This window comes from Rhinolophus hipposideros, assembly GCF_964194185.1.
Source record: "Rhinolophus hipposideros genome assembly, chromosome: 10".
NCBI classification, from domain to species: Eukaryota; Metazoa; Chordata; class Mammalia; order Chiroptera; family Rhinolophidae; genus Rhinolophus; species Rhinolophus hipposideros.
The window spans coordinates 58,471,099-58,495,942 of record NC_138056.1 but is presented as its reverse complement, the minus strand read 5'-3'; the positions used below and the strand labels follow the sequence as shown (position 1 = coordinate 58,495,942).

The 24,844-nt window shown below is 35.8% G+C and overlaps 1 protein-coding gene across 2 annotated transcripts in view; it reads right to left on the bottom strand.

Annotated features, from left to right (window-relative positions):
* Positions 1 to 24,471, bottom strand: part of TMEM135 (transmembrane protein 135) — a 222,271-nt gene extending 197,800 nt beyond the window's left edge. The window contains exons 1-3 of one of the 2 annotated variants that reach the window (XM_081064964.1): positions 24,122 to 24,471; positions 4,481 to 4,608; positions 2,014 to 2,106 (exon numbers count right to left, since the gene is read on the bottom strand). In XM_081064964.1, the coding sequence (XP_080921090.1) occupies positions 2,014 to 2,106; positions 4,481 to 4,608; positions 24,122 to 24,262 (362 nt within the window). In that variant the 5' untranslated portion in view covers positions 24,263 to 24,471. The remainder of the gene's footprint in view (positions 1 to 2,013; positions 2,107 to 4,480; positions 4,609 to 24,121) is intronic. The other variant, XM_081064963.1, reaches the window with a different exon arrangement.
* Between the last annotated feature and the right edge of the window lie 373 nt (positions 24,472 to 24,844).

Sequence of the window (24,844 nt, the reverse complement as noted above, 5' to 3'; positions counted from 1 at the left end):
AGAGCATCGCTGGCTCAAGCCAGCAAGGTGCCTGTTCAGCTGAAGGAGGTGGGCTGCGCCCCCTGCAACTAGCAACGGCAACTGGACCTGGAGCTGAGCTGCGCCCTCCACAAGTAAGTGAAAGAACAACAACTTGACTGGAGAAAAGTCCTGGAAGTACACATTGTTACCCAATAAAGTTTTGTTCCCCTTCCCCAATAAAAATCTTTAAAAAAAAACTGCAATAACTCATTTAAGGCAAATAAAAGCAGAAAGCTTTTTCTAAAAAAGTTCACTATCAAAAGTAAAAAGAGAATAGGAAATAAACTAGTAACCAAAATCCAAGTTATCACCTTACTTCAAAGAAACCTCTTTATGCCTTAAGAAATTATAGTTTAATATCAATAAACTTTACTTTAGTATTACTGCATTTAAACAAATGTTGGTCTTCAAAGAAAAGTTCGACTTTTTTAAATATTATAAAAATAAGACCTGGACTAACACATCAACAGAAAAGAATATAACTTCAAAAAGCAAATAACTTCAACAATGCTATCTGATTATTCAAGTAATAAAAATAAATGTAGCAAACTTGGTTTAAAGCATCTTTAAAGTTTCATGTATGAATAATATATTTTGAAATCATATTTCCAAAACCAATATGCATATTTTTAAATTGATCAGGAAGTTACAATCACCAGAATAACTTTCTCATTACTTTTTGGGAAAACAGCAATAATACTTAATACTTAATACTATATGACAGGCACTGTTCTGTGTACTTTTACATATATTAACTCATTTAATTCTCTGAACAACTGTGTGAGTAGATTATTACTATCCATTTTCAGGTGAGGAACAGCCATAGAAGTCACACAGTAACTGGCAGTGTCCTCAGCCAGTAGTACAGCTCCAAAATCTACACTATTTATATTATTCTGTACTGTCTTCTCAAATGGAGTATCCTAAGCTTCGAGCAATGCTGACTTGATGATGCTGTTGTAATAATATCTACCAGTCCTTTGATTTTAATAATTTTAATAATCCAAAAGAATTTTGATATAATCAAACAGAGAACCACAAATTTAGATAATAGTACATTTATAAGAATACATCAAAAGTGGCTTCAGGTGGTTTAAGTAAATAATCGGTTACCTGATAAGACCTATCTATACTCTTACTAGGGGATCAATGACTATAATAAACATTTTCATAAACTGAAAGATGACCCCAAGTTGATTAATACATGACCCCATCTTCATTATCTGGGATAAAGATGGAGTCAATGCAGTTGTCAACAATAATTATTCATGCAATGGCAAAAATTCTTTTGTATAAAAGCTTTATCTTCAACTGTTTACCTGACTAAACAATTCACATTACTGTTTGCAGCATTTTATAGAAATCTTATCATTTCACATAGAACATTTTCAAGTTGAATAAAGATGAAAACATATTTTTAATGAGAAGCTGCCTTAAAAATAATAATTGATTTAACAGAAGTCACTCAATGAGCCTGAAGCAAACTATAGATCTAGATGATAATAGAAAACTACTCTTAGATTTGACTTTAGGTGGTGCGCACACGATGCAATATACAGATGATGTATTATAGAATTGTACACTTGAAATCTATATTATTTTATTAACCAATGTCACCCCAATAAGCTTAATTTAAAAAAAAACTATTGTTCATTACTTCAGGTGTGATAATGGTATTGTGTTATGGAGATCTTAAATTCGAATTTGTATATACCATGTTTTAGTTAGGCACATTAGAGAACTCTCTAATTTTTTAGTAAACAAAGGCTAATGGGTATTATTGTTCTATAATGTCAATCTTTATATTTTTAGGCTTAATAAGCATAAAAAATAATACTAATATACAATTAAATTTTCCATCAAATATTTGCAAGACCAGAAGACATGTGGAACTATTTCTCATACCTGGACTACAATAAACGATAAGGAAACAAAATGTTCTAGTTGGCAATAAATCAGTTCTATTAAATACGTAGACGTGTAAAAATTTACCTGCTTTTTCGTTCGATTAGAATGGCCACATAAGATGCTGGCAAAGCGGCACCAAAGCCAGGACTCCATGAGTAGAATTTTCCAAGTATCCTCCTGAAATTCAAATTTGGAACGTTTGTTTGAAATTTCTAGTTGGTCATTTCAGTTATTACGAATACAAATTGCCCATCTCAGTCCACCCTCTATATAAATGTCCCACAGCACCTCAAATTCCAAAACCAAACTCATTATCTCTCTCCCCCATCCTCAGGAACTTATTCTCTATTTTCCTAGGTTAATGGCATCAACAAGTACCTATCCACCCAAATGTGACACATAGAGACATCCTTGGCTTCTCCTTCTCTGTTACCCCTTCTCTGTTAATGATATTCAATCATTCCCTTAAATTTTTCCATATGCAATTAATCTCTCAAATTCCTCTCCAACCTACTGTCCCCAGCTTTAGATAGGTCCCTCACCCTCTCTCATCATTCAGGCTACTACAACAGCAAAGTAACAGGCATCTCTCCTTCCAATAATTCATCTATATGTTCCCTGGATCCAACATGGCTCACTATGCAGAAACCCTATTTGTTCTCAGTTTCCTTCTCTATAAAATGGGAATATTACCTATCTCATATAGTTGTTATGAGGACTACATGAGATATTCCCCAGCACCATGCACGGTACATGGAAACTATTCAGAAAATGTTAACTGTTTTTACAATTATAACTATTATTAGTAGTATTTTTTAACATATAATAGATATTCAACAAATGTTTCCCTCTTTGCTTCTACAACCCTTAATAACTCTTTCTCACAGAACTTACTAAATAAATTAATTCATATTTTTAATTACATGTGTATGTAATTTTTCATTTACTAGAATACGTCCTTTGACAGTAAGAATCTGTAAAGTGCCTCACACATTATAAATGGCCAATTAGCTGCTTGGGTTTTTAAAGAGAAAAAAAAGTTAGGAGACGTAAGGAAGATTTTTTTGTCCTTTCAAAGACAGTACGTTCCTAAGAAAGGGAGAAGCAGCACATAAAAATTATAAGAAATTACCTGAACAAAGTTGGTCAATTGTTAAATGACACTTCATAGGAAAATACATATACTAGGTTGGTACAAAATTGTGGTTTAAAATGTTAAAAAATTGCAAAAACCGCAATTACTTTGGCAACAACCTAATACATCAAGAATCATAGATGAAATGATCTTTTTAACTGAAACTTAGCTTTAAAAAAATTAGAAAATCTACTAAGCATAAATAACATGGATATTTCTGAAACAGACATCGGAAATATTCTGCCTGAGAAGACTGGCAGCCGTTCTCCCTCTAACATAAAATCCACAAAGGACTTAAGTTACTGAATGTAAAAAATTAAAGAAAAATTACTCAATGACTCAGTTACAGGAGGAACATAGGTGTTACCTTATTATAAGTATTTTATGTTTCCACAACGTAACCAAACAGGTTCACAGAATATAAAAAAAAAATGCTGCAATAGCAATTTATTATCACTGTGATTTTTTAAAGCCTAATTATCTTATAACTTTATTCTTGGAGTTTTAAGAAGTGTTAGAAACTTTCCAGAGATCACATGATACAGTTTCTCAAGTCAATTTAAGGGTATGATTTACTCAACAGTATAAACCCTATCAATTATTTTCTGCACAATCTAAAAGTTTATTAATGTTTTGAGGGGGGGGAAAAATCTCTAAAAAAAAGTTGGAAATTATATTTTTAACTGCAGTTAAAATATACCTGTGGGCAACACAGGTATATAACTTTGGGCAACACTAATTAGATAACACTAACATGAGGATAATGTGAAGTTAGTATTTTAAACTTGACAGATTAAAAAAACCACTAGTTTGGGTTTTCAACAATCAGTGGGGAAAAAGGTAAAAAGTAAAATACCTAATAAATATGTTAGGTATGTCACAGTACTAAAAACTGAACTCTAACCGCATCTACATTGTATGATACATGTCACACAGGTAATGTACATAAGACTGAATAAGGACCAAAAGTTTCATCAGTAGGACACGCCATCAGTTAATTTACTGTTCTATATATAAACATGAGCATTTTATAGTCCTTTTGAAGTCTGTTCACGGTATATGGACTTAATGTAAATCATGGACAACTGCTTTGAATTCCTGATCTATGGAACTGAAAAGTTAAGAAATCCTCATCAGCAACTTGGTAAATGTAAGTAGCCCTCAGAAAATGTATAATACTTAAAGCACTTTTGCTATATAATCACAGCAATAACTTGAAGTTTATATTATATCCTTAGGCCATGAGGCCCACAACTCCTTGTTTTACAAGCTTTCTTTGGGATAAATAAATGTCATTTCAGAGAGAAAAAAAGGAATATACAAGCAGTGACCTGCACAACATTTATATAAACATGTTTGTTTCCGTTTCAACAAAGGAATTTGCATTAACCTCCAGTGGTGATTTTGAGTACCAACCTTAAAATGCAAAAGAAAGCCATATACAAGGCCCCATTAGCAGTCAGGAATGAAGCAGATTGTAGGATCTCAGGGAGTAATTTGTGTAAATAATAGTCTAATTTTCGTTTCCGGAGAATTGCTGCAATCTGAAAAGAGAAAGGCTTTTTTGTTTAATCCAACCAACTTTTCCCACTTAAATTAGCTCTTACATGGAAGCTACTGAATAATAGCATATATTTTAAAATTAAAAACCCTGGTATTATACTGGTTCCTCTATAAAAATACAATTCCTGAGACAGAAGACACTTTAATTTATTGAAGGTATAATGGGTAAAATATACACCAAGAAATTACAATGTGGGTCATGTAATAAGTAACCACCAAATGGTGAGGTAAAGATTTATAATGTCTTAAAGAAGTTTTATACTTTTTCAAACAAAATATAATTTTAAATGTATTTTTAAATATATTTTTAAAACAAAATATATTTTTAAATTTAAAAAAACGTATAATTCAAATAAAGGTTGAATGCCAAAACAAAATTACATTATGAATATCATCAGCCTGGGCACTAGAAAACTTCAATGAGAGAAAGCAGAGAAATTCATTGTTATTCAAACATGACTACTGTGTAAAAAAACAAAAATAAAAAAATAAAAAATAAAATGAATGATTTCTGACCTACTGGAGGTCATCCAAAAAAAAAAAAGACCCGAAAAACAAATATTGAGAACCTAGCATAATATGGGTAGATACCATGTGCAACTAGAACACAGAAACAGGAACAAGTTCTTATATAGAGAATTGCAGATGTCTATCACGGAAATATTTTATAAAGAATATCAACTTATGAATCTTCATGACTTATCTTTTAAATTTAGATGGAAAACATGTATTTTTTAGGGTTTTGTGTGTGTGTGAACTTTGAATTTAAAAGAAAGGTTTCTCGATTAAAACAAAACAAAAAAGCTCTGAGATAATTTAGTAATGATCTTTAAAAATCAAGACATGAAATCTAAGTATTTATTGTGTACAATTTAATGTTATAGGAAATAAAAATCATATGAATCATCTGAATCATAATATTATATAAGAAATGGATAGAAACATTGAAGAATGGTTAAGTATTAGCAATACAAAATGCTTTGGAAGGTTAGCAAAGAGTGAATACAGGCAGCAGTTTCATTTAGAAGGGGATATAAGCTAAATTTGGAAGAATAGTAGAATTCTCACAGGTCACTGGGAAGGAAGACTTTTCCATCATGATAAAACAATATTATCAAAGGAACAAATGTTAGAAGGACATATTTAGGGAATGAGGGAGGGAATATAGAAAAGGAAGAATGACTTGAGCAAAGCAAGACTAGAGAACTCTCCATTTACTTCCCCATGGTCCTAGAGATAACACTTGACCTAAGGTCAGTGACCAACAAATCTAATGGCCTCTTCTCAGTTCTTTTCTTACTCTATCCCTTTGAAGCCTCTGAAACTGACCGTCTACAACTTCATTCAATTAAACAAATTGTTATTAAGAATTATGCCATACACAGGAAAAACAATGATGAATAAGATCTAATCCTTGCCTCCAAGGAACATAAAATCTTGAAAGGGACACAGGTACAGAAACAATATAGCAATGGTGCTACACTAAAGGTGGAAGGAAATGCTCTAAAAACACATATTAGGGTATGACTTAACGGAGATGGGACTGGAAAGGTGATGATGTCTGGAAGATTTCACTGAACTCTCTCTAAGATGAATCTTGACAAACAGGTGGAATTTTGACCAAAAAGGCTTCTATGCTTTCTGTGTCAGTACATTCTTTTCATTGTCCCATCATATCTCTAGATGCTATTTCTTTGTTAGCATTTCTTCCTCATATCACTACTCATTCTACATAGGCTCTCTCCCACGGCATCATCTATCATCTCAAAGTAGGAATTCTTACTATACCTCCAATCTCTCCCCTAAATTTTTAATCCATACTTCAAATGTCTATTGGACATGTCAACACAGATATACTACAGGCATCAAAGTAGAACACGTTATATTTCCCCAAAATGCTTTCATTTCCGAATTTCCTACCTCAAGTAGTAGCATTACATCTGCCCAATTACTTAGGAACAAAATGTTGGTATCATTTTCAATTACTCCCTGATCTTCAATTATCTCATCAGTTCTAATGGTCATTCCCCTAACATCTTCAGATTTTGAAATGTAAATGTCTCCTTCATTTTAGACTGAACAATGGGCAGAATCTGGTACTTTATTATATATTCAAGTAGTTACAGGAAAAAAATAAAAGCCCCTCTGTTCCTGGGGAGGAAGAAATAAAACTATCCCTATTTGCAGATAACATGATTATCTAATAAAGAATCTTAATAAAAAAAAAAATCCTAGAACTAAATAAGAACGTTAAAAAAAGAAAAGAAAAGTTCAGCAAAGGGCGGACAGGTGGCTCAGTTGGTTAGAGCCCAGCTCTGAGCACCGGGTTACCAGTTCGACTCCCTCAAGGGATGGTGGGCTGCGCCCCTTACAACTAGATTGAACATGGCGACTGGACTTGGAGCTGGGGGGCACCCTCCACAACTAAGAGTGAAAGGACAACAATTTGACTTGGAGCTGATGGGTCCTGGGAAAAACACACTGTTCCCCAATAAAGTCCTGTTCCCCTTCCCCAATAAAATCTTTAAAAAAAAATTCATCAGAAGCATAGGATATAAGATAAACATAAAAAAATGGTATTTCTATATAAGAGCAATGAACACTGAAATTAAAAATACAATAGCATTTATAACTTCTAAAAAAAATGAAATATTTAGGAAAAGATTGACAACACTTGTGTAGGACTAATAGTAAAAACTACACAATTCTGATGAAGGAAACCAAATATTATATAAATAAATGTTTGTGGATTAGAAAACTCAACATGGTAAGATGTCAATTCTCCCCAAGGTGCTATATAGGTTTAACAAAATTTCTATCACAATCTCAGAAAGATTTTTGTGGAAATAGACAAGACTATCCTGAAATTAATATAGAAAAGCAAAGGAACTATAAAAGCCAAAACAACTTTGAAACGTGGGATAAACTAGGAGGACTCAGTCTATCCACTTTCAAGACTTATTATATAGCTACAGATATCATGCTTTGTGATACTAGCAGAAAGACAAATTATTCTATTAATGAAATAGAATACAGAACATAGAAATAGATCCACATAAATACATCCAACTGATTTTTGACAAGGTACAAAGACAATTCCATGGAGAAAGGAATAGCCTTTTCCACAAATAGTGCTAGAGTAAATGGACATCCACAAGGAAAACAAAAAATATATTTTAACTTCAATCTAAGCCTCATGCTTTATAGACATAAATGTAAAACATCAAACTACAGAAATATAGGACAAAAAATATCAAAGAAAATCGTAGTGAGCGAAGGCTGGGCAGAGTTCTTAGACTTGACACCAAAAGCACAATTCACAAAAGGAAAAATTGTAAACTACACTTCAAAATTAAGTGTAATTTGGTAATTCAAAAGTTAACTGTGAAAGACCTGTTAAAAAGACAAAAAGACTGGCTGCAAATGTGAAAAAAATACTTGTAAACTACAGGACCAGTATCTAGAAAATATAAGGAAATGTAAAAACTCAACATTAAAAAAACAAACAATACAATTAGAAAATGGCAAAAGACATGAACAGATCACCAAAGAGGATATGCAAATGAAAAATTAGCACATCAGCCATTAAAGAAATGGAAATTAAAATACACAATGTGATATATAGGTGATATATTATAGAAATGCACACTTGAAACCTATGTAATTTTACTAACCATTGTTACCCCAACAAATTTAATTTAAAAAAAGAAAAACTACAACGAGCTATCACTATACAACTATCATGTCTAAAATTTTAAAATACTGAAAACACCAAATACTGACAAAGACGCATGCCTTGTTGGGGGTAATGTGAAATGGCACAGCCATTCTGGAAAGCGGTGTGACATTTTCTTAAAAACTAAACGAGCAACTAGCATATGACCCAGGAATTGCAGTGCTAGGTGTTTATCATAGAGAAATGAAAATGTATGTTCACATAAAATCTGTGCACAAAAGTTTACAGCAGCTTTGTTTGTAACAGTCAAAAATCAAAAACCACCAGATGCCATGCAAGAGGCAAATGGGTTAAAAAACTGGGGTGTATACATACCATGGAATACGACTCAGCAATAAAAACAAACAAGCTAGCGATACAGGAAACAACCTTGACGAATCTCCACAGTATTATTCTGAATGTAAAGGGCCGATCCCAGAAGACTACATACTGTATGATTCCACTTATATAACACTCTTGAAAAGACAAAATTATAGAAATGAAGAATAAAGTCATGGTTGCTAGGGGTAAAGAGGAAGTAAGGAAGTGAGAGGGAAGTGGGTGTGGCTATAAAAGGCAACATAAGAGATCATGGTGGTGATGGAAGTGCTGTGCATCATGACTATACCAATGGCAATATTTTGGTTACAATATCTTACTATCATTTTGCAAGACAAAACCGTTGGTAGAAACCCAATCCCTATTATTTCTCTATTATTTCTTACAACTTCCTAAGAATCTACAATTATCTTAAAATAAAACATTCAAGTAAAAAAAAAAAAAAAAAGCAGTCATCCACATGGCCAGTGGGCATATGAAATACACTCAGCATCATTATTCATCCGAGTACCACACGATGAAATACTACTGCACACCAACAGAGTGACTAAAATAAAAAGAACTGATAATGCAAAGTATTGTCTAAAATAAAGTAATTGGAACTTCGCACATTGAGGGTGGGAATGTAAAACTGTGCAATTACTTTGGAAAACTATTATTATCTAATAAAACTAAATGTACCGTGTTTCCCCGAAAATAAGACCTAGCCAGACCATCAGCTCTAATGCATCTTTTGGAGCAAAAATTAATATAAGACCGGTCTTATATTACAATAAAATAAGAACCGGTATTATATTATAAAGTATTTATTATTTGTTATATTTATTACATATATTATATTATGTTATACCTCATCTTATATTAAAATAAGACCGGATCTTAAGTTAATTTTTGCTCCAAAAGACTCATTACAGATGATGGTCCAGCTAGGTCTTATTTTCAGGGAAACATGGTATACTTAATCTATGATCCACCAATTCCACTCCTAGGTTTATAAACAAGAGAAATAAGTGCTTATTTCCACCAAAAGTTGCATTCATAGTACTGTCTGTAATTACAAATACTGCAAAACACCTAAATATACAAGAACAGTAGAGCAGAGAAAATCTGACATAAAACGTGGGAAATAACTTAGGACCTTATCAGCACTGTGCTCTAACCCAGAGCTTCCAACCAGGGTTTATAAGTGGCTGAAATACTGATCCTTTCAACAGTCTGGGTAGCCAGGCCAGGCCTCCGGTAACAAAGCAAGGTGAAAACCATCGCAGTTTTCCCTAGCATGCCACACAATTATTGTCATTTTTCTATGTATACCAAAGCATGCTATAGTATGAAAAAAGGTTAGGAAGCACTGATCTAACCAAATAATGTTAAGAGTAACTGTATTAGCCATGTAGTAATTGTAAGAGCACATCCACACGTGTATAAAAGCATTATCAGACATCATCATACACCTTTACAAACATATTTCAGCGCAAAAATGTTGTAATGTTCATATGCTTTGACCAAGTAATTCCACATTAGTTCCTTATGAATTGTCCAAATATCCATGAAAACATTTAGCTAAGCACAAGGTACGTAATAGTACTAGATTAAAATGTATACCAATGTTTGTTTATTTATATAACCTAGTTTTTGAAAGACTCTTTAATGACCAAAGAAAAATAAATCAAACTATAAAGTGAAAAGACACACTGCAAAACAATATTTTCTAATGAACATATGAAACAAATGCTAGAACATTATGCATTGGTTATCTCTGAACGTAGATTATTTTAATCTTTTGGTTTTGGGGTACTTTCCATTCTACAATAAACATGATTACATTTATAAAACTGGTGGGAGGGGAAAAGTATGAGAAAGTGGGGATTAATTATTACAGAAAAAAAATCTGAATAAGAAACAGAAATAATCAGTATGATAGAATACAAAATAATCAAGAGATATGACTTTTAATCTTAGCTCGACAACTAACAATTTCTATGAAGGATCCTTGTTTAGATGCTCTTTAAATTTCATTTTCCTCACTTATTAAACAGGTTGAATTAAATGACACAGGAGTGACATCAGCCAGATGGCAGAATAGCAGTTTCCAGCACTCATCCCCTCACAGAAATAGCAGTTTGAACAACTATCCATGCACAAAAATACCTTCACAAGAGCTAAGGATTCCAGGTGAGAGATTATAGCTCCTGGGCTGAGCACAGAAATATGAAAAGCATTGAAGAGGGTAGGAAAGGCAATCTCACATTTCCCACATTACCCAATTCCAACCCCAGGCAACGCAGTATGGAAAGAGACACTCACCCAATGGAGGAAGAAGGGTGAAGTGAGCATCCAACTTTGCCAGAAACTCCAGCACCAGGCCTATCAAGTGAAACCGGGCACCACACAAACCCAAGATACAGGAACATCCAAGTAGTCTCAGGCTACAGGCCCATCTCAGCAGAAGGCCAAACCCCAAGAAACCAGGCTCCAGGCTTGCCGTACAGATCCAGGCCTCAAGCCAAACACCAAAGTCCCAGATCTTAGGACCGCACACATGGACCCAAGCACAAGGGCCATACCAGTGAACCCAGGTTCTAGGCCTGCCCCCAGGCAACAGACCAGCCTGATGAAGGACGGCAATACAGTAACAGCAAGAAACTTTAATACTCCACTTTCAACAGAAAATCAATAAAGAAGATTACAGACCAAATGGACCTAAGAGACATATATAGAACATTCCATCCAACGAGAACAGAATACACATTCTTTGCAAGCCCCACATAGGACATTCTCAATGATAGATCATATGTTAGGCCACAAGACAAGTCTTAAAAAATTTAAGAAGATTGAAATTACATCAAGTATCTTTTCTGACCACAACAGTATGAAACTAGAAGTGAATAACAGGAGCAAAATTGGACAATTAATAAACATGTGAAAATTAACACTCATGAAAAAAACAATGGATCAAAGAAAAATCAAAAAGAAAATAAAAAAATCTCAAGACAAATGAAAAAGGAAACGTAATACATCAAAACTTTTGGGATGTAGCAAAAACAATTCTAAGAGGGAAGTTTATCGCAATAAATGCCTACATATCAAAAGAAGAAAGATCTCATATAACCTAACTTTATACCTCAAGAATCTAGAAAAACAATAAACTAAAAAAAAGGTAAAAGAAGGAAGAAAATATCAGACCAAAAATAAATGAAATAGGGACTTAAAAAATAATACAAAAGATCAATAAAACTACAAGTTGTTTCTTTGAAAAGATAAAACATGAAATCAACATAAGTGTCCACTGATGAATGAATGAATAAAGAAATTGCAATACATATATACCATAGAATATTATTTAGCCTTTACAAAGAAGGAAATCCTATCATTTGCTACAACATGGGTGAACCTGGAGGACATTATGCTAAGTGAAATAAGCTAGGCACAGAAAGACAAATACTGCATGATCTCACTTAAATGTGGAATCTAATGTAGAATTCATGAAAGCAGAGTAAAATGGTGGTTACCAGTGGCTGAGGCAGCGGGGAAAACAGGGAGATGTTGGTCAAAGGAAAATTGCAGTTATGCAGTATGAATAAGTCTACTGATCTAATGTATAGCATGACTGGGACGAATCCTGGAAATATGCTAGCAAAGTAGAGTCCAGGTGCTCTCATCACAAAAAAAGTCCCTACGTGAGGAAATGATATGTTAATTAGCTTGACTGTAGTAATTATTTCATTACGTATATGTATATCAAATTACCTTGTTGAAAATAATATGTAGATCAAATCATTATGTTGAAAAATAAAAATAAAAGGTCAACACTGTAAAACAAAACGACAATGAGCTCTTTTACCCCACTTATAAAGTTATGGCATTTTTTGAAATAAGTGGTACTGGAGGAATTGGCTGTCTGTGTAGAACAAAAATTAACCTTGACCCCTGCCTCATACTATACACAAAAATTAATCTAAGACGGGCTATAGACTTAACTTTGAAAAGTATAAATAAAGTATCCAGAAGCAAACATAGGCAAATATCTTCATGAACATTCCAGGTGTAAGTCAAAAGGCAGGCAGAATTTCAGCACAGTTCATGAAGAGCAAATATGAAGACCAACCTGACTAACACAAAGGCTGACGCAACCTTACCATGATAGGCCCCCAATTTAGGAGTTTCTTTACAAAAATATCACTATTCAACATCTATCGGGGCTACATGCATTATGCATTTCATCTTATTCATTTATATTTTCTTGTCTGTTTCCCCATGTCATTAACGCTGCACATGGCCCACAGAGATGGTTAACTCGTAGTGGGAATGCAGTCTACTCTGTGGCCCTGGAACAGAAGGAAGCGAACTGGCCCTCAAAGGGAATTTACATGTTTTGCACCAGATAAACTTACTGTTGTGGACGGCCATCCCACGCATAATAGGAGGTCTAGCAGCATTCCTTACTTCCAGTCTACCAATGCCAGCAGCACGCCCTGAGCTATGGCAACCAAAAATTTCTCCACGTATTGCCAAATGTCTCCAAGAAGACAAAATTACCTCTTAAGTGAAAACAACTGCTTTAAAGAAAACAAAATAAGGAATTTACATGTTTTAATATTTTATTAACAGAATACTTATTATTTATATATCAAACATTTATAATACTTATTATGTGACAGGCACTGCTTTAAACACCACATCAATGTTAATTCACTTCATCTTCAAAACAGTCTATGAGATGGGCAGTTATGATCTCTACTTTAGAGATAAGAAAACATGAGCACAAAGAGATTATGTTGCCCTAAGTCCCACAACCTACAAGTAGCAGAGCAGGGACTAAACACAGGGAAGAGGCTCCAGGGTCCATGCTCTTCACCACCACACCTGCTGTTGAAGTCTGACATATTCTACATGAGAACCAGTCTCACTTATCCATAGTGCATGTTACAAACAAAAATGTGTGATTTCCTAGCCCCTACAGCAATTCAGGCTGCCCTTCCGGAAAGAAAAAACATACAAAAAATAGAGAAAAAAACAACAGATATATTAAAAAAAAAAAACAACAAAAAACTAGACATTAGTCTTTTCCCACCTAAAGTCTCAGAATGCAACATCTGCTCCTCCTGGGTCTCAAGCCTGAAAGTTTTCGGACTGAAATTTACACAATCAGCTCTCCTGGTTCTCAGGCGTTTGGGATTCGGATTGGAACTACACATCAGCTCTTCTGAGTCTCCAGCTTGCTAACTGCAGACCTTGGGACTTCTCAGATTCCATAATTGTGTAAACCAATTCCTTATAATAAGCCGAGCCTTCTCTGCCTGGCCATCTCTACATATATATGGTATGTGTGACACACACACAGACACACACACACACACACACACACACACACACACACACACACACTTTTGGTTCTGTGTCTCTGGAGAACCCTAGTACACTACATTTAAATTGCTTCCAACATTTTTACTTTTAAGATTAAAACTATAAGATACAGAAGCCAAATTTAAATATCTAAAACAAAAAGACAAGAAACCAAGTATCACAGACTAACATTCACATATCTTTTTACAGTTTTCAAAGATTTTAATATGCACTATTCTCATATGATTCCCACAACAAGTCATGAAATAGTTAAAGCAGGATTACCATCTATTTGTAAGTGAGAAAACTGAGGGTCATACTATAAGTTTTAGACCAAAATAAAATCTAAGATCTTGTAAGTTATATTCAATGTACTACACCATGCTGCCTCGTCATGTACAGACAACTGGCTTATTAAAAAATAAACATTAAAAGAATTAAAAAAAAAACTAGGGCAACTTTGTTAATAATACATGCTAGAGAATATAAGCAAATCTTCAAAAGTTTTCCTTAGCTACTTACTATAAAGCCTCCCTATAAAGAAAATCATGCCATCAAAGCTTTAATGATCACCACCATCAAATCAAGCCTTATAATAATATGCTTACTCTCAATAAAAGGTCCACTTTCAAATTTATATGGAAGTTGACATAGGCTTTAAAGATAAACCTCAAAATATACTCTAGATATAATATTGAGACAAAAATATAATCAAGAACAAGGCTCAGACTGAGCCTTGCATACATTATAGCCTTGGTCCAAACTGAGTAATATTAATGTTTTTGGTAATGTAAGGACAGTCTTGAAAACACACAACTGTTACTTCAACTTCCTGATACAACTCACCATGAAATACAATAATCTTAAACCAAGTAATTTTTTATACCAAGCCATCTTCCGCATACTGAAGTATAAATATCATGAGGTCTAATTTAATAAATACTTTAATTAATGAAGAAAATTCTAATAATATGCTTCTTATCAAAGAACTTTACTTATATGAAAAACAGAAGGTATGCACAAATATTCCAGTCTCTCCAATAAGAGTGCTGGGTGTAATGAATTGAATCCTTAAAACAGAATGCAAGCAAACTAAGAATTCAAGCCAGACAAGAAGGGACAATTTGAGCAAGACAAGAAATCACACATATCAGGGGACTAGGCTGACTAAAAAATACCAAACTCCCTTCACCATTTGTTGATATATAAAATTCCATTAACAGAAAACAAAGCCATTCTCAAAAGGTTTAAACTGCACTTATACTCACACATTTGCTAAAATTCATCCTGAAGTCTAAAAATTAGCCCATCAGCTATTTGCTAGATATAAAATCCCTTACTATTTTTTTTTATGGGGATAACCCTGACAATCTACCTAAACCAGAAAAGAAACTTAACTATGGTTAAAAGAAAAAGAAAGCTTTATACAGATGCTTACCTTCCCAGATTTCACAATTTTATCTAAACCTTGATCTATATTTAAATGGATGAAGAAAAACATAATTTAAAATATAAAATTTTATTAGAAGGGAAGTTAAATTTCAGAAACTCTGTTAATCGAGGTATTTGTATGGTCTGAGATGTTTTATTACTGCCTTTGACTTTAAGTTTAAGGAAAGGCCAAAGTCAAAAGGAAAGAAAAGAAAAATTTTGGCCAGCATATTGGATTTAAGAAATCATCAAATAATCTTTCTCTCTATAAAGTAACTGCTTATTTTTCTCAATCTCCTCACATTAAAATTTCAGTTTTGTGCCATAAATGTCAAACCTAATACATAGTCCCTTGATATGTATTCATATACATACTATGTGACTGTCACTTCATTGGGAAAGCCTTCCCAAATCCACCGCACTTGAAGGGGTCCTCTTCTATCACTCTTAGTAAACACCCTGTACTTCTTAATAGCACTTAACCACAGTTTAAATAATTTTTTGTATATTTTAAGCTTATCTTCCCCCTTGGCTGTGATGTCCACATATGTTTCGTTCCCACCACTGTATTTCTGATACATTATAGGCAACCTATAATATTTGAAGAATGAAATGAAGGCAGAAAAGAGTGACAGGAAGTGAAGATTCAGAGTAAATACAGTTACAGGCACTCTTCATGTGCTCTAAATGGAACTGTGAGCACACTCCAAAATTCAGTTTGATCCTGATTAATTCAGTGTTTTCTGGGCTTCAGAGTTTCTGAGATACAGGTCTGAAAAAAATGATCCCATGTCTACTTTCTTGGTTTAGAAACCAAGAAAGATCAGAATACAACTTCCTTCATTGCTGAAGGGATACAGAATCCCTCAAAACAATTCCCAAACTGGATTAATCATAGTCCAAACCCACAAAATCTAGTTGAAATGAAGAAACCAAAGCAACGTGACACATGTAAGGAGTCAAAAGACTACATAACATAAATGGCAATAAGTTGAAAACATTGTAAAAAGTCAGCATTCTTATAAAGGAACCTGCTCCAATCTGATGACACTTGATTTAGCATTCTTCCCTCTTTCCATACTTTTCTTCACACAAATTCATTTTACTGAATGTTTCAATGCTGCTGAGAGCAAAATTACTTAAAATCTGTAGCATCAATATTATACATAACTGTGTGCCTAGTATAGACCTTAGGGATGTAAACATATTTCACATTCATTATACTATACAAGCAATGCAAGAAATTGTACCAACACATTTTGAAAAGACTTTCTAAAACCTTTTTATTTAACTCTTCATTAAGCAGTCACTTCAATTAACTCCCCTTCCCTGTCACCTAGCACAATGCCTGATAGATATTCATTAAATATTTGATAAACAAATTACAAATCTATTACCAAAGTCTTACTACATTTTCTATCAGTATCAAAGCTTATACAGATAGGTATATGGAACATAAATTTGTGCTCCAGCCTTTCAATCCAGGTTGTCTTGTTATAATAAAAGCAATTACTTACATGTATATTATTTATGCACAAATATGAGGCAAGATTTTTTCTTAAAGTCATAACTCATAAAAAGAAGAAACCACCTTATACTCATTATTCCTTAGAAATGTTTGTTTTTTGACAATCTGGTGTCCAACCGAAGATATTTCCCAGAAATCAAAAGCTCTCTGTTCTAAAAAAACAAAACTTAGATTCAAAAATATAACGCAAAGAGTGTCATTGTATCAAATGGAGGTGAATAAGCAAAGCAGAAAATGGTATGAAATGCAATGAAACAAGCAACAGCCAGAACACACAGGGCTCCGTAGGCCATGATAAAGATTTCACATTTTATTGAGATGGAAAGCCAACGAGAGGTCTGGGCAGGCAGAATAACAAGCGCTGATTTATATTTTTAAAGGATATGAGATAGGTATTTTACCCCCATTCTGTAGATGAGAACACTAAGGTTCACGTATGGTAAGAACCTTGCTCAAGGTCACAAAAGCCAGTAAGTAAGTGGCAGGAGATGCAAGCCCATGTCTTCCCACCTCTTAACAGTACCTCCCAAAAGGCCCTGCTCATGACCTCTGCAACACTGTCTCCTCTCAACCTCTTCATATCTCTCTGCTTCTTTCTTTTTTGTTTCCTTTGTTCCTAAAATGAGCATTCCTCAGGTTGTCTTCTCCATCTAAACATCCTTCTTCAAGACCTAAGGATCTTTCTTACTTGTTGACCTTCCATACCTCCAACTTTCCCCTCTTATTCTTAGGACATGTAAACCTAAATCTCTAGTCCCACTTTCTCTCTAGAACAGCACCTTTACATTTCTCAATGTCTTCTGGTCATTCTCCACTCCTATATTACACTAGTAGCTAAAATTCAACATGCCCCATGCAATCCAGCATATTTTGCTACAAATATTTTTTTCAAAAGCAGTATCTTCCATGCATTCCAATCAAGAAGGTTGAAAATCTTATGGCTTCATTTGATTCTTTCCCCTGCTTCACGTCTGAGGCACTAAATCTAACAGGTCTGTATACCTCCGCCAGAACACGCTTTGCGAAACAACATCAAGCATGCTGACCCCCTGTTGGCAGCGTTTACAGGTCACCTATTACGTCAAATAAAGGCCAAATTCCACCTCCCATTTTTCAAAGCACACCATATCCTGTTCTACTAAATGTCTTTGCTCAAGCCATTCCTCTCCCTTATTCACCACCATTTCTACTTTTCCAAATCCTACTTTTCCTTCAAGGCTATCAAATTGTCACCTCTCCCATTAGGTTTCCCCTTGTCTCCTAGCCATATGTGACCTTTTACCTCTGACCTCTCAAAGCATTTATCTGTATCAAATGGTATTTATCTCAATGAATTTTTATTACAGGATAATACATGCCTAATCTTCCCTCCTGGACTACGCACTGTCACAATAAGAAGGTCTCATTCATTTTCTTATTCTCCACAATACCACATAGCACACAGCTGCTACCGTGTTTCCCCAAAAATAAGACCTAGCCAGACAATCAGTTCAAATGTGTCTTTTGGAGAAAAAATTAATATAAGACCCAGTATTATATCATATTATATTATATTATATTATATTATACTATATTATATAAGACTGGTCTTATAGTAAAATAACAGCAGGTCTTATATTACTTTGTGCTCCAAAAGACGCATTAGAGCTGACTATCCAGCTAGGTCTTATTTTCGGGGAAACACGGTAGACACAGCACCCTGAACACTGCAGACTCAATAAATAACAGGTAACTGAATTAGGAATAATAGTCCAGGCTTAGATGTTACTAAATCTAATCTAATCATTAAATCAAATCATTAAATCTTAGTCCCCCTCCATTAGTGTATATTTTTTCATCAATATTTATCAGCAAATAATCAAAACTATGTTTTAAAGAGTCAAAAATGCATGAAAAATATAATTTTCGAAATAGTAAAGAAGAGGTCTGGTTAATCAAAATAATCTGTATCACAGTGAATCAACTAGAGAGTTGGGCATGAAGACAGTGTGATGGAAAATGTGTTACACAGGGAATACCCGTGTAGACTTAGCTGCCTTACTCCTCCAGGTGAGTTTCTGTCTCTACCAAAATTTAGCAATTTATTGAAGAGGGTAAACTTTCCCAGATAAGGGAGCACTCCTTTTGATTTGAAGAGAATTTTCTAGTGATCAGGCAAAAGGAAATAATGCTGGCATTGAAAAATACTTAAGGATTTGAAGGCTTTTTAATTTTTTTTAAATCAACCAAATACCTCTTTTAATAATAATCTACTGACTCAGAAACATGAACAGTGATGGATCACAATTATTTCAATCTTTTACTCCAATATTTATTAACTTTTACCAATGATCTATGATAATTAAACAGTCAAACAAAAGTAAACCAGATTTGGCGGCTCTATTCAGAGACAGTTGCTACAGAAAAGCGCTGAGTTGAGAGAATGTTTAGTGCAACAGTAAGTCGTCAACTTCCAACTATGAGTGATATGTTGGAACTGTACTTTCTATTCAACAGAGATCAGCTAAAGAATAACAAGAAGTCACATGTAAAAACAAGTTCAACTCAAACTGTCATGTTAATAAATAGAAAACTTCATCACTTAATTGCTCATTTAAAAGAAAAAGACCAAATGACTATTATATCTCCAAAGGGATAACAAATCATACAAAAATCATCAGTTACTTATTGAACAGAGAGATAAAGAGTCCCTCACCTCTGCCCTCCAAACTAGGCCTCAAGCAAAAATCAAAGTCCACATATTTAAAATTCCATGATCTCCAAAGGTCAAATAATCCAGACAGGTAGGCATTCGCAGCAGTTTGTTTTCCTTAATCTCTCTCTCAAAATCAATCTCTCTCTCTCTCTTTCTCTCTCTCTCTCTCTCTCAAGTGAAAAACAAAAACAAATGGCCTATTACCAAAAACTTAGAAAAGTCTCATCGCTTGCTGGTCTCATATTCTCTAGAAAACTGCTAAACGACTGCCTTTAAAAACTCAGTCCACACTGTGTGACTCATTTAATCCTCACAAGGACCTCTGGAGTGAAAATGTACCATTTCTCCAAACTACAGACAGAGAAATTGGGGCTTAGAGTGGTTAATTTGTCTGAGGTTGCCCAGCTGGGAAGGAGTAAGCTAGAATTCTAACACTGGCAAATTGATCCCAGCATCCAGGATCCTGCCACCTAAGCCATACTGAAATACAGGAATCCGAACAGCCTCTTGTAAGTGCAGTTAAGCTTTGGAAGTTTTGTAGAATTACCATTTTTCCATAAAGTAAAACTGTGTGAGAACACTTTTTAAAAAGACCAAAAGTGTATTTCAGGAAGTGGTATTTTGTTTCTTGAATGTTAGTTATTGCCACACATCCAAAGTAAGTGGTACATACCACTGAACTGATTTCTTCAGTCAATGGTTTTCAAGCCTTTAGCAACTAACTAAAGACTGTCCACAAGTTGTTTTTTTTAACTTGCGTAAGTGTTTATTCAGAGTTTAGAGGTGATTAATTGGCCCTTTACAATCTAACAAATTTGTTACATTAAAAGGCTCAAAGTGACTAAATATTAAGTAAATATGTTCATATTCTGAAGAAGGGTGTAAACATCTAAAAGTCAATGAAATAGCAGGCTTTTAAACCTATTCCTTCCCCAAAGTGCAAAAGGTTCTACTTTGAAGTCAGCTAAGGGTAAATGTCAATATCCTCATCCGGAGGTCCTGAAGAAAGTCACCTAGGAACAGCATAACTAAGAACCATCTGAGATAAGTGAACGAGTTTTCTTCATAGAGAAGGCACCTAAGTACATGAACAGTATGGAATCCATCCCTCTAAAGGGCAATTGTGTATCCTAAATTTGCCACACATTACTGAGGGCACTATGCTTTTATCAGTTTTCGTGGCAGTCTGAGGTTTAAACAGTGTATGTGTGTGGCAAGGGGTACCACTTATTGTGAACGTGTGGCAATAACTAACATTCAAGAAACAAAATATCACTTCCTGGAATACATTTCTGGTACATGCATGAATTGTCAGTATATATTACAACATACGTAAGATTCTTTTAAAAAGAACATGAAGTAGATTGACAATGAGGATTGATGTTTTTTACAAATTGTGAAAACACCAAGATTCACTATTAAAAGGATTAGTCCATCTACATTTCAACATGGTTTAAGCATTATAAGGTGAATGCTGACCAAGAATCGTTGTAGATACCAAAATGAAAAAGAAGCATGAGAGCAGATGTATTGAACAAGAAATATGAAAGGAACAAAAGCAAATCAGTTAAGTACAAAACACAGGGTAATAGCCACAAATGAAAAGGAAATACACAAGACCTATTTTATAGGCTCCAGAAAACACTTGACTAAACTTTCCCCCAAATCAGCTTCCCTTCAAAACTTCTCCTTTTCTATCAATGATGACAACAGCATCAATCAGATTTGAAATCCTAGAAGCACAAAAAAGTCCTCACACTGTCCCCAATATTATCGGTCTCTAAGTCCCGTTCATTCTTTCTGTGAAAATGTCTCTTATCAAATGCGTCTAAATCCACCCTTCCATTCTCTGGGGCACTACCTTAGACCTGCCAAATATCTCCTTACTCCTGAACCATTCATGAGTTCATTCATTCATACTAGCACTCATTCAGACTTATTAAACACCACACAGAAGTACTGTGCTAGTGCTGAATACAAACCACCATTCTAACAGGAGATAAAGACATCAATTATCATGAATGCACAGTTTTAATAATTGCAACACTTTATTAGGGCCCTACTATGTGATAGCTGCTATTTCTACAAACTATTATCCCATTTAAGTCCTTATAACAGCCCTAAAAGATGGGGATATTATCTTCTGAAAAAAATGCCTAATTATTCAAGACCTATTATGAACTAGAAAATATGATGCATCTTCAATGCATTATTTCACATAATTCTCACAGAGAATGACAAAGTAACATGCAAAAAGTCAAACAGCTAGTAACTGATGGAGCCGAGAGTCAAATTCACATGCCCCAAATCCCTCCTAAAAGCCCACTTCTTCCCGTACTACCTTGTATCTTGGCACCTGGGGTTACACATTTAAACACATTTAATCAACAATTATCCAACACTGACAAAGAGCAAAGTGTTGCTATGTGCTCTAAATAGCCCCAGCCACACATGCAAATATAAATGAAACAAAACTGTCATAAAATAATGCTTATCCTTGCCATGAATTCTAAATTTTTCTATTCGCTTCTATTTCACTTAAAATAAAATATTGGTCAATTCCCACTAATTTTATTTCACAGCCACTAATAAGGAGTGACCCAAAGTTTGAAATACACAGCTATAAGTGATACAAGTCAAATAAGATGGAGAATTTATCCTCAGAAAGTAAGTATTTAATCTAGTTGGAGATATAACAGTAAAACACAAACCTTTCCTGACACCTCAACTGCTAGAACAGAAGAACGGATATACCTGTTGCTCCCCTGAACTTGCTTATCACGGAACATACCAATAACTTGTCTAGGTTATAGATACAACAACTGCCTAGGCACTCAACAAACAGTTGCTGAATGAATGAATGAATGAATGAATGAAGAATGAATGAATGAATGAGGCTTCATAGAGTTGTTATGGATTTTCAAGAGAGAAATTACATAGCATAAACTCTCTCCCCACCTACATCATCCTCCTATAAGGACAGAAATAATCTTTTTTGTATTATTGAATATATCAAGAGCTCAATAATATTTGTAGATGTTCTGTCAAGTATATATAAAGAGAGACTGGCCACAATTCATGTGGAAAAGCAGATAAAATGGCTCTCTGCCAAGGAAAATCAAGGGAGAAATTTCCAGCTCCAATAATACATTTATTATTGGCTTCCACTCTCAATCCTACTATTCAAAGTGTGGCTCTTAGTCCAGCAGCATCAATATTATCTGGGAGTTTGTTAGAAATGCAGAATCTCAGGCCCCACCCAGACCTACTGAATCAGAATCCCCATTTTAGCATGATCTCCCTGGGGATTCCTAACATACATTAAAGTTTTAAATGCATCAGTCTATATGATAAAAATAACACTGGCTTCTGCAAGCTCAGAGAAAGCTACCATCTTCTCCTGTGTTATCTCCGTAACTAATAATCAAACTTGTCAAAAAGTACTACAGACACATTTCTAGGCATAGCTGGATATAAATCTAAATTATTACTCAATGGGAAGGAAGAAATGAGCATCCATTGAATAGTATATGAAACTTTTAGGAACCATACAAAAAATATTATCTCCGCCTTCTTAGGACACAGATTTCTACTGGGCAAGAAAATGAGAGACTGAACTTCAGTAACCAAAGTAATAAATCTTTAATAACAAAGACAAGATTACTGAAAAAGAAAAAAAAGATGCTTGTGAGAGCATTTAATAAACTTTCTTTACAGTTCTCGGTGACACAAACACACATTTCCAAATATTCTCTATTAAAAATCCCAAACTTGGATTGCCATATATGTAAAGTTGCGTAATAAAGGTCGATGACATAAAGTCAGATCTAATCACCTTCACTGACTCGAAGACTACAACCACCACCTTTTCAATTACCACGCAAAAGCTCAACAAGGTGTCTACTTTGTGAACTCACAAAAAAACTTGCAAAACCCTCAAGCCACAATCCTGTGGTTCCAAAATGAGACAAGATCTGAGGCCGCAGGGGTTTGCTGTCAACTACGCCCTTAGAAAAAAGAAAAAATCGGTGTAGGGGGACAGAGGGATTTGTACGAGAATAAATTACAGGCCGTTTCTCATCGCCTCGCCGATCTCCCCATCTCAAGGCAGGAGCGAGGAACACTAACACAGACCCCCTGTAGTCACACTTTTAAGTGTCCTAAACTTAATTCCCGAGTTGGAAGCCCACCCTCTTTCCCAACAACCAGCATTTAGATGACAGCTCAGCCTCTAATGCCCCTCCCCCTCCGCCCTTCCCGAGGAGGATCTGGGATACCCGCCCCTTGAGACCTCCCCCATCCCACCCACCCTCGTCCCAAAAAAGCCCTCGGACCCCTTCCCAAAGCGCAACAGCCACGGGGCGAGTCCCCAGGCCTCTCGGGAGCCACACGGCACCCCGGCCCGTCCTGCACACGAAACTCGCGCCTCCCGGGTCTCACCAAGTACAGAGGGGCGTAGATCTTCAGGGACTCCTCCAGGGCGCCCCCGGTGATCTGCACGAAGGAGACCCCGCAGGAAGGGTGCCAAGTGTGGCCGATCTCGTAGCAGTTATGAGGGATGGACTTGCTGAGAGCCGCCATGACGAGGAATCGCGCGGAGGGGACGCGAGGGGGGTGAGCCGCAGCTGGGGAGGGAGGTGGGAAGGAGGGACGGGAGCGAGCGTCCAACCGCCTGGGGCTCGCCGGGCCGGCCCCGGGAGGAGGAGGAGGAATGGAGGGTAAAGGTCACGCGAGCGGGGTTACTCTGGGCCGAAGTCCTCGGATGTTGAGCGCTCGGCGTATCGAAGCCCGAGGGGGCGGGGCGCGCACCAGGAGGCGGGGAGAGGCGGAGCATGCGCGCTCCCTCCGGCGGGGGCGCGCACCCGCCCCTGCGAGCCCGGCGCGGCGCGCGGAGCCGATCGCAGCGGAAGGTGTACGAGCGCGGCTCGGGTCGCGCCGGCCTCCCCACGCCGCACGCCCCGCCCCGCGCTGGAGCGCCCGCGCTGGAAGGGATGGGCCGTGGTAGGGGCCTCGGGTCACTTTGTACTCCGGTCTGTGCTCTCCAAGCGCGCCCAAGTAGAACTGAGGGCAGTGGAAGAGAGGGATTAAATGTCTTTGTTGGGAGCTGGTGGAGGAAGATGGTTGCCAGAGGAGAGCCTGGACAACGATCCTCAAAACTGCCAG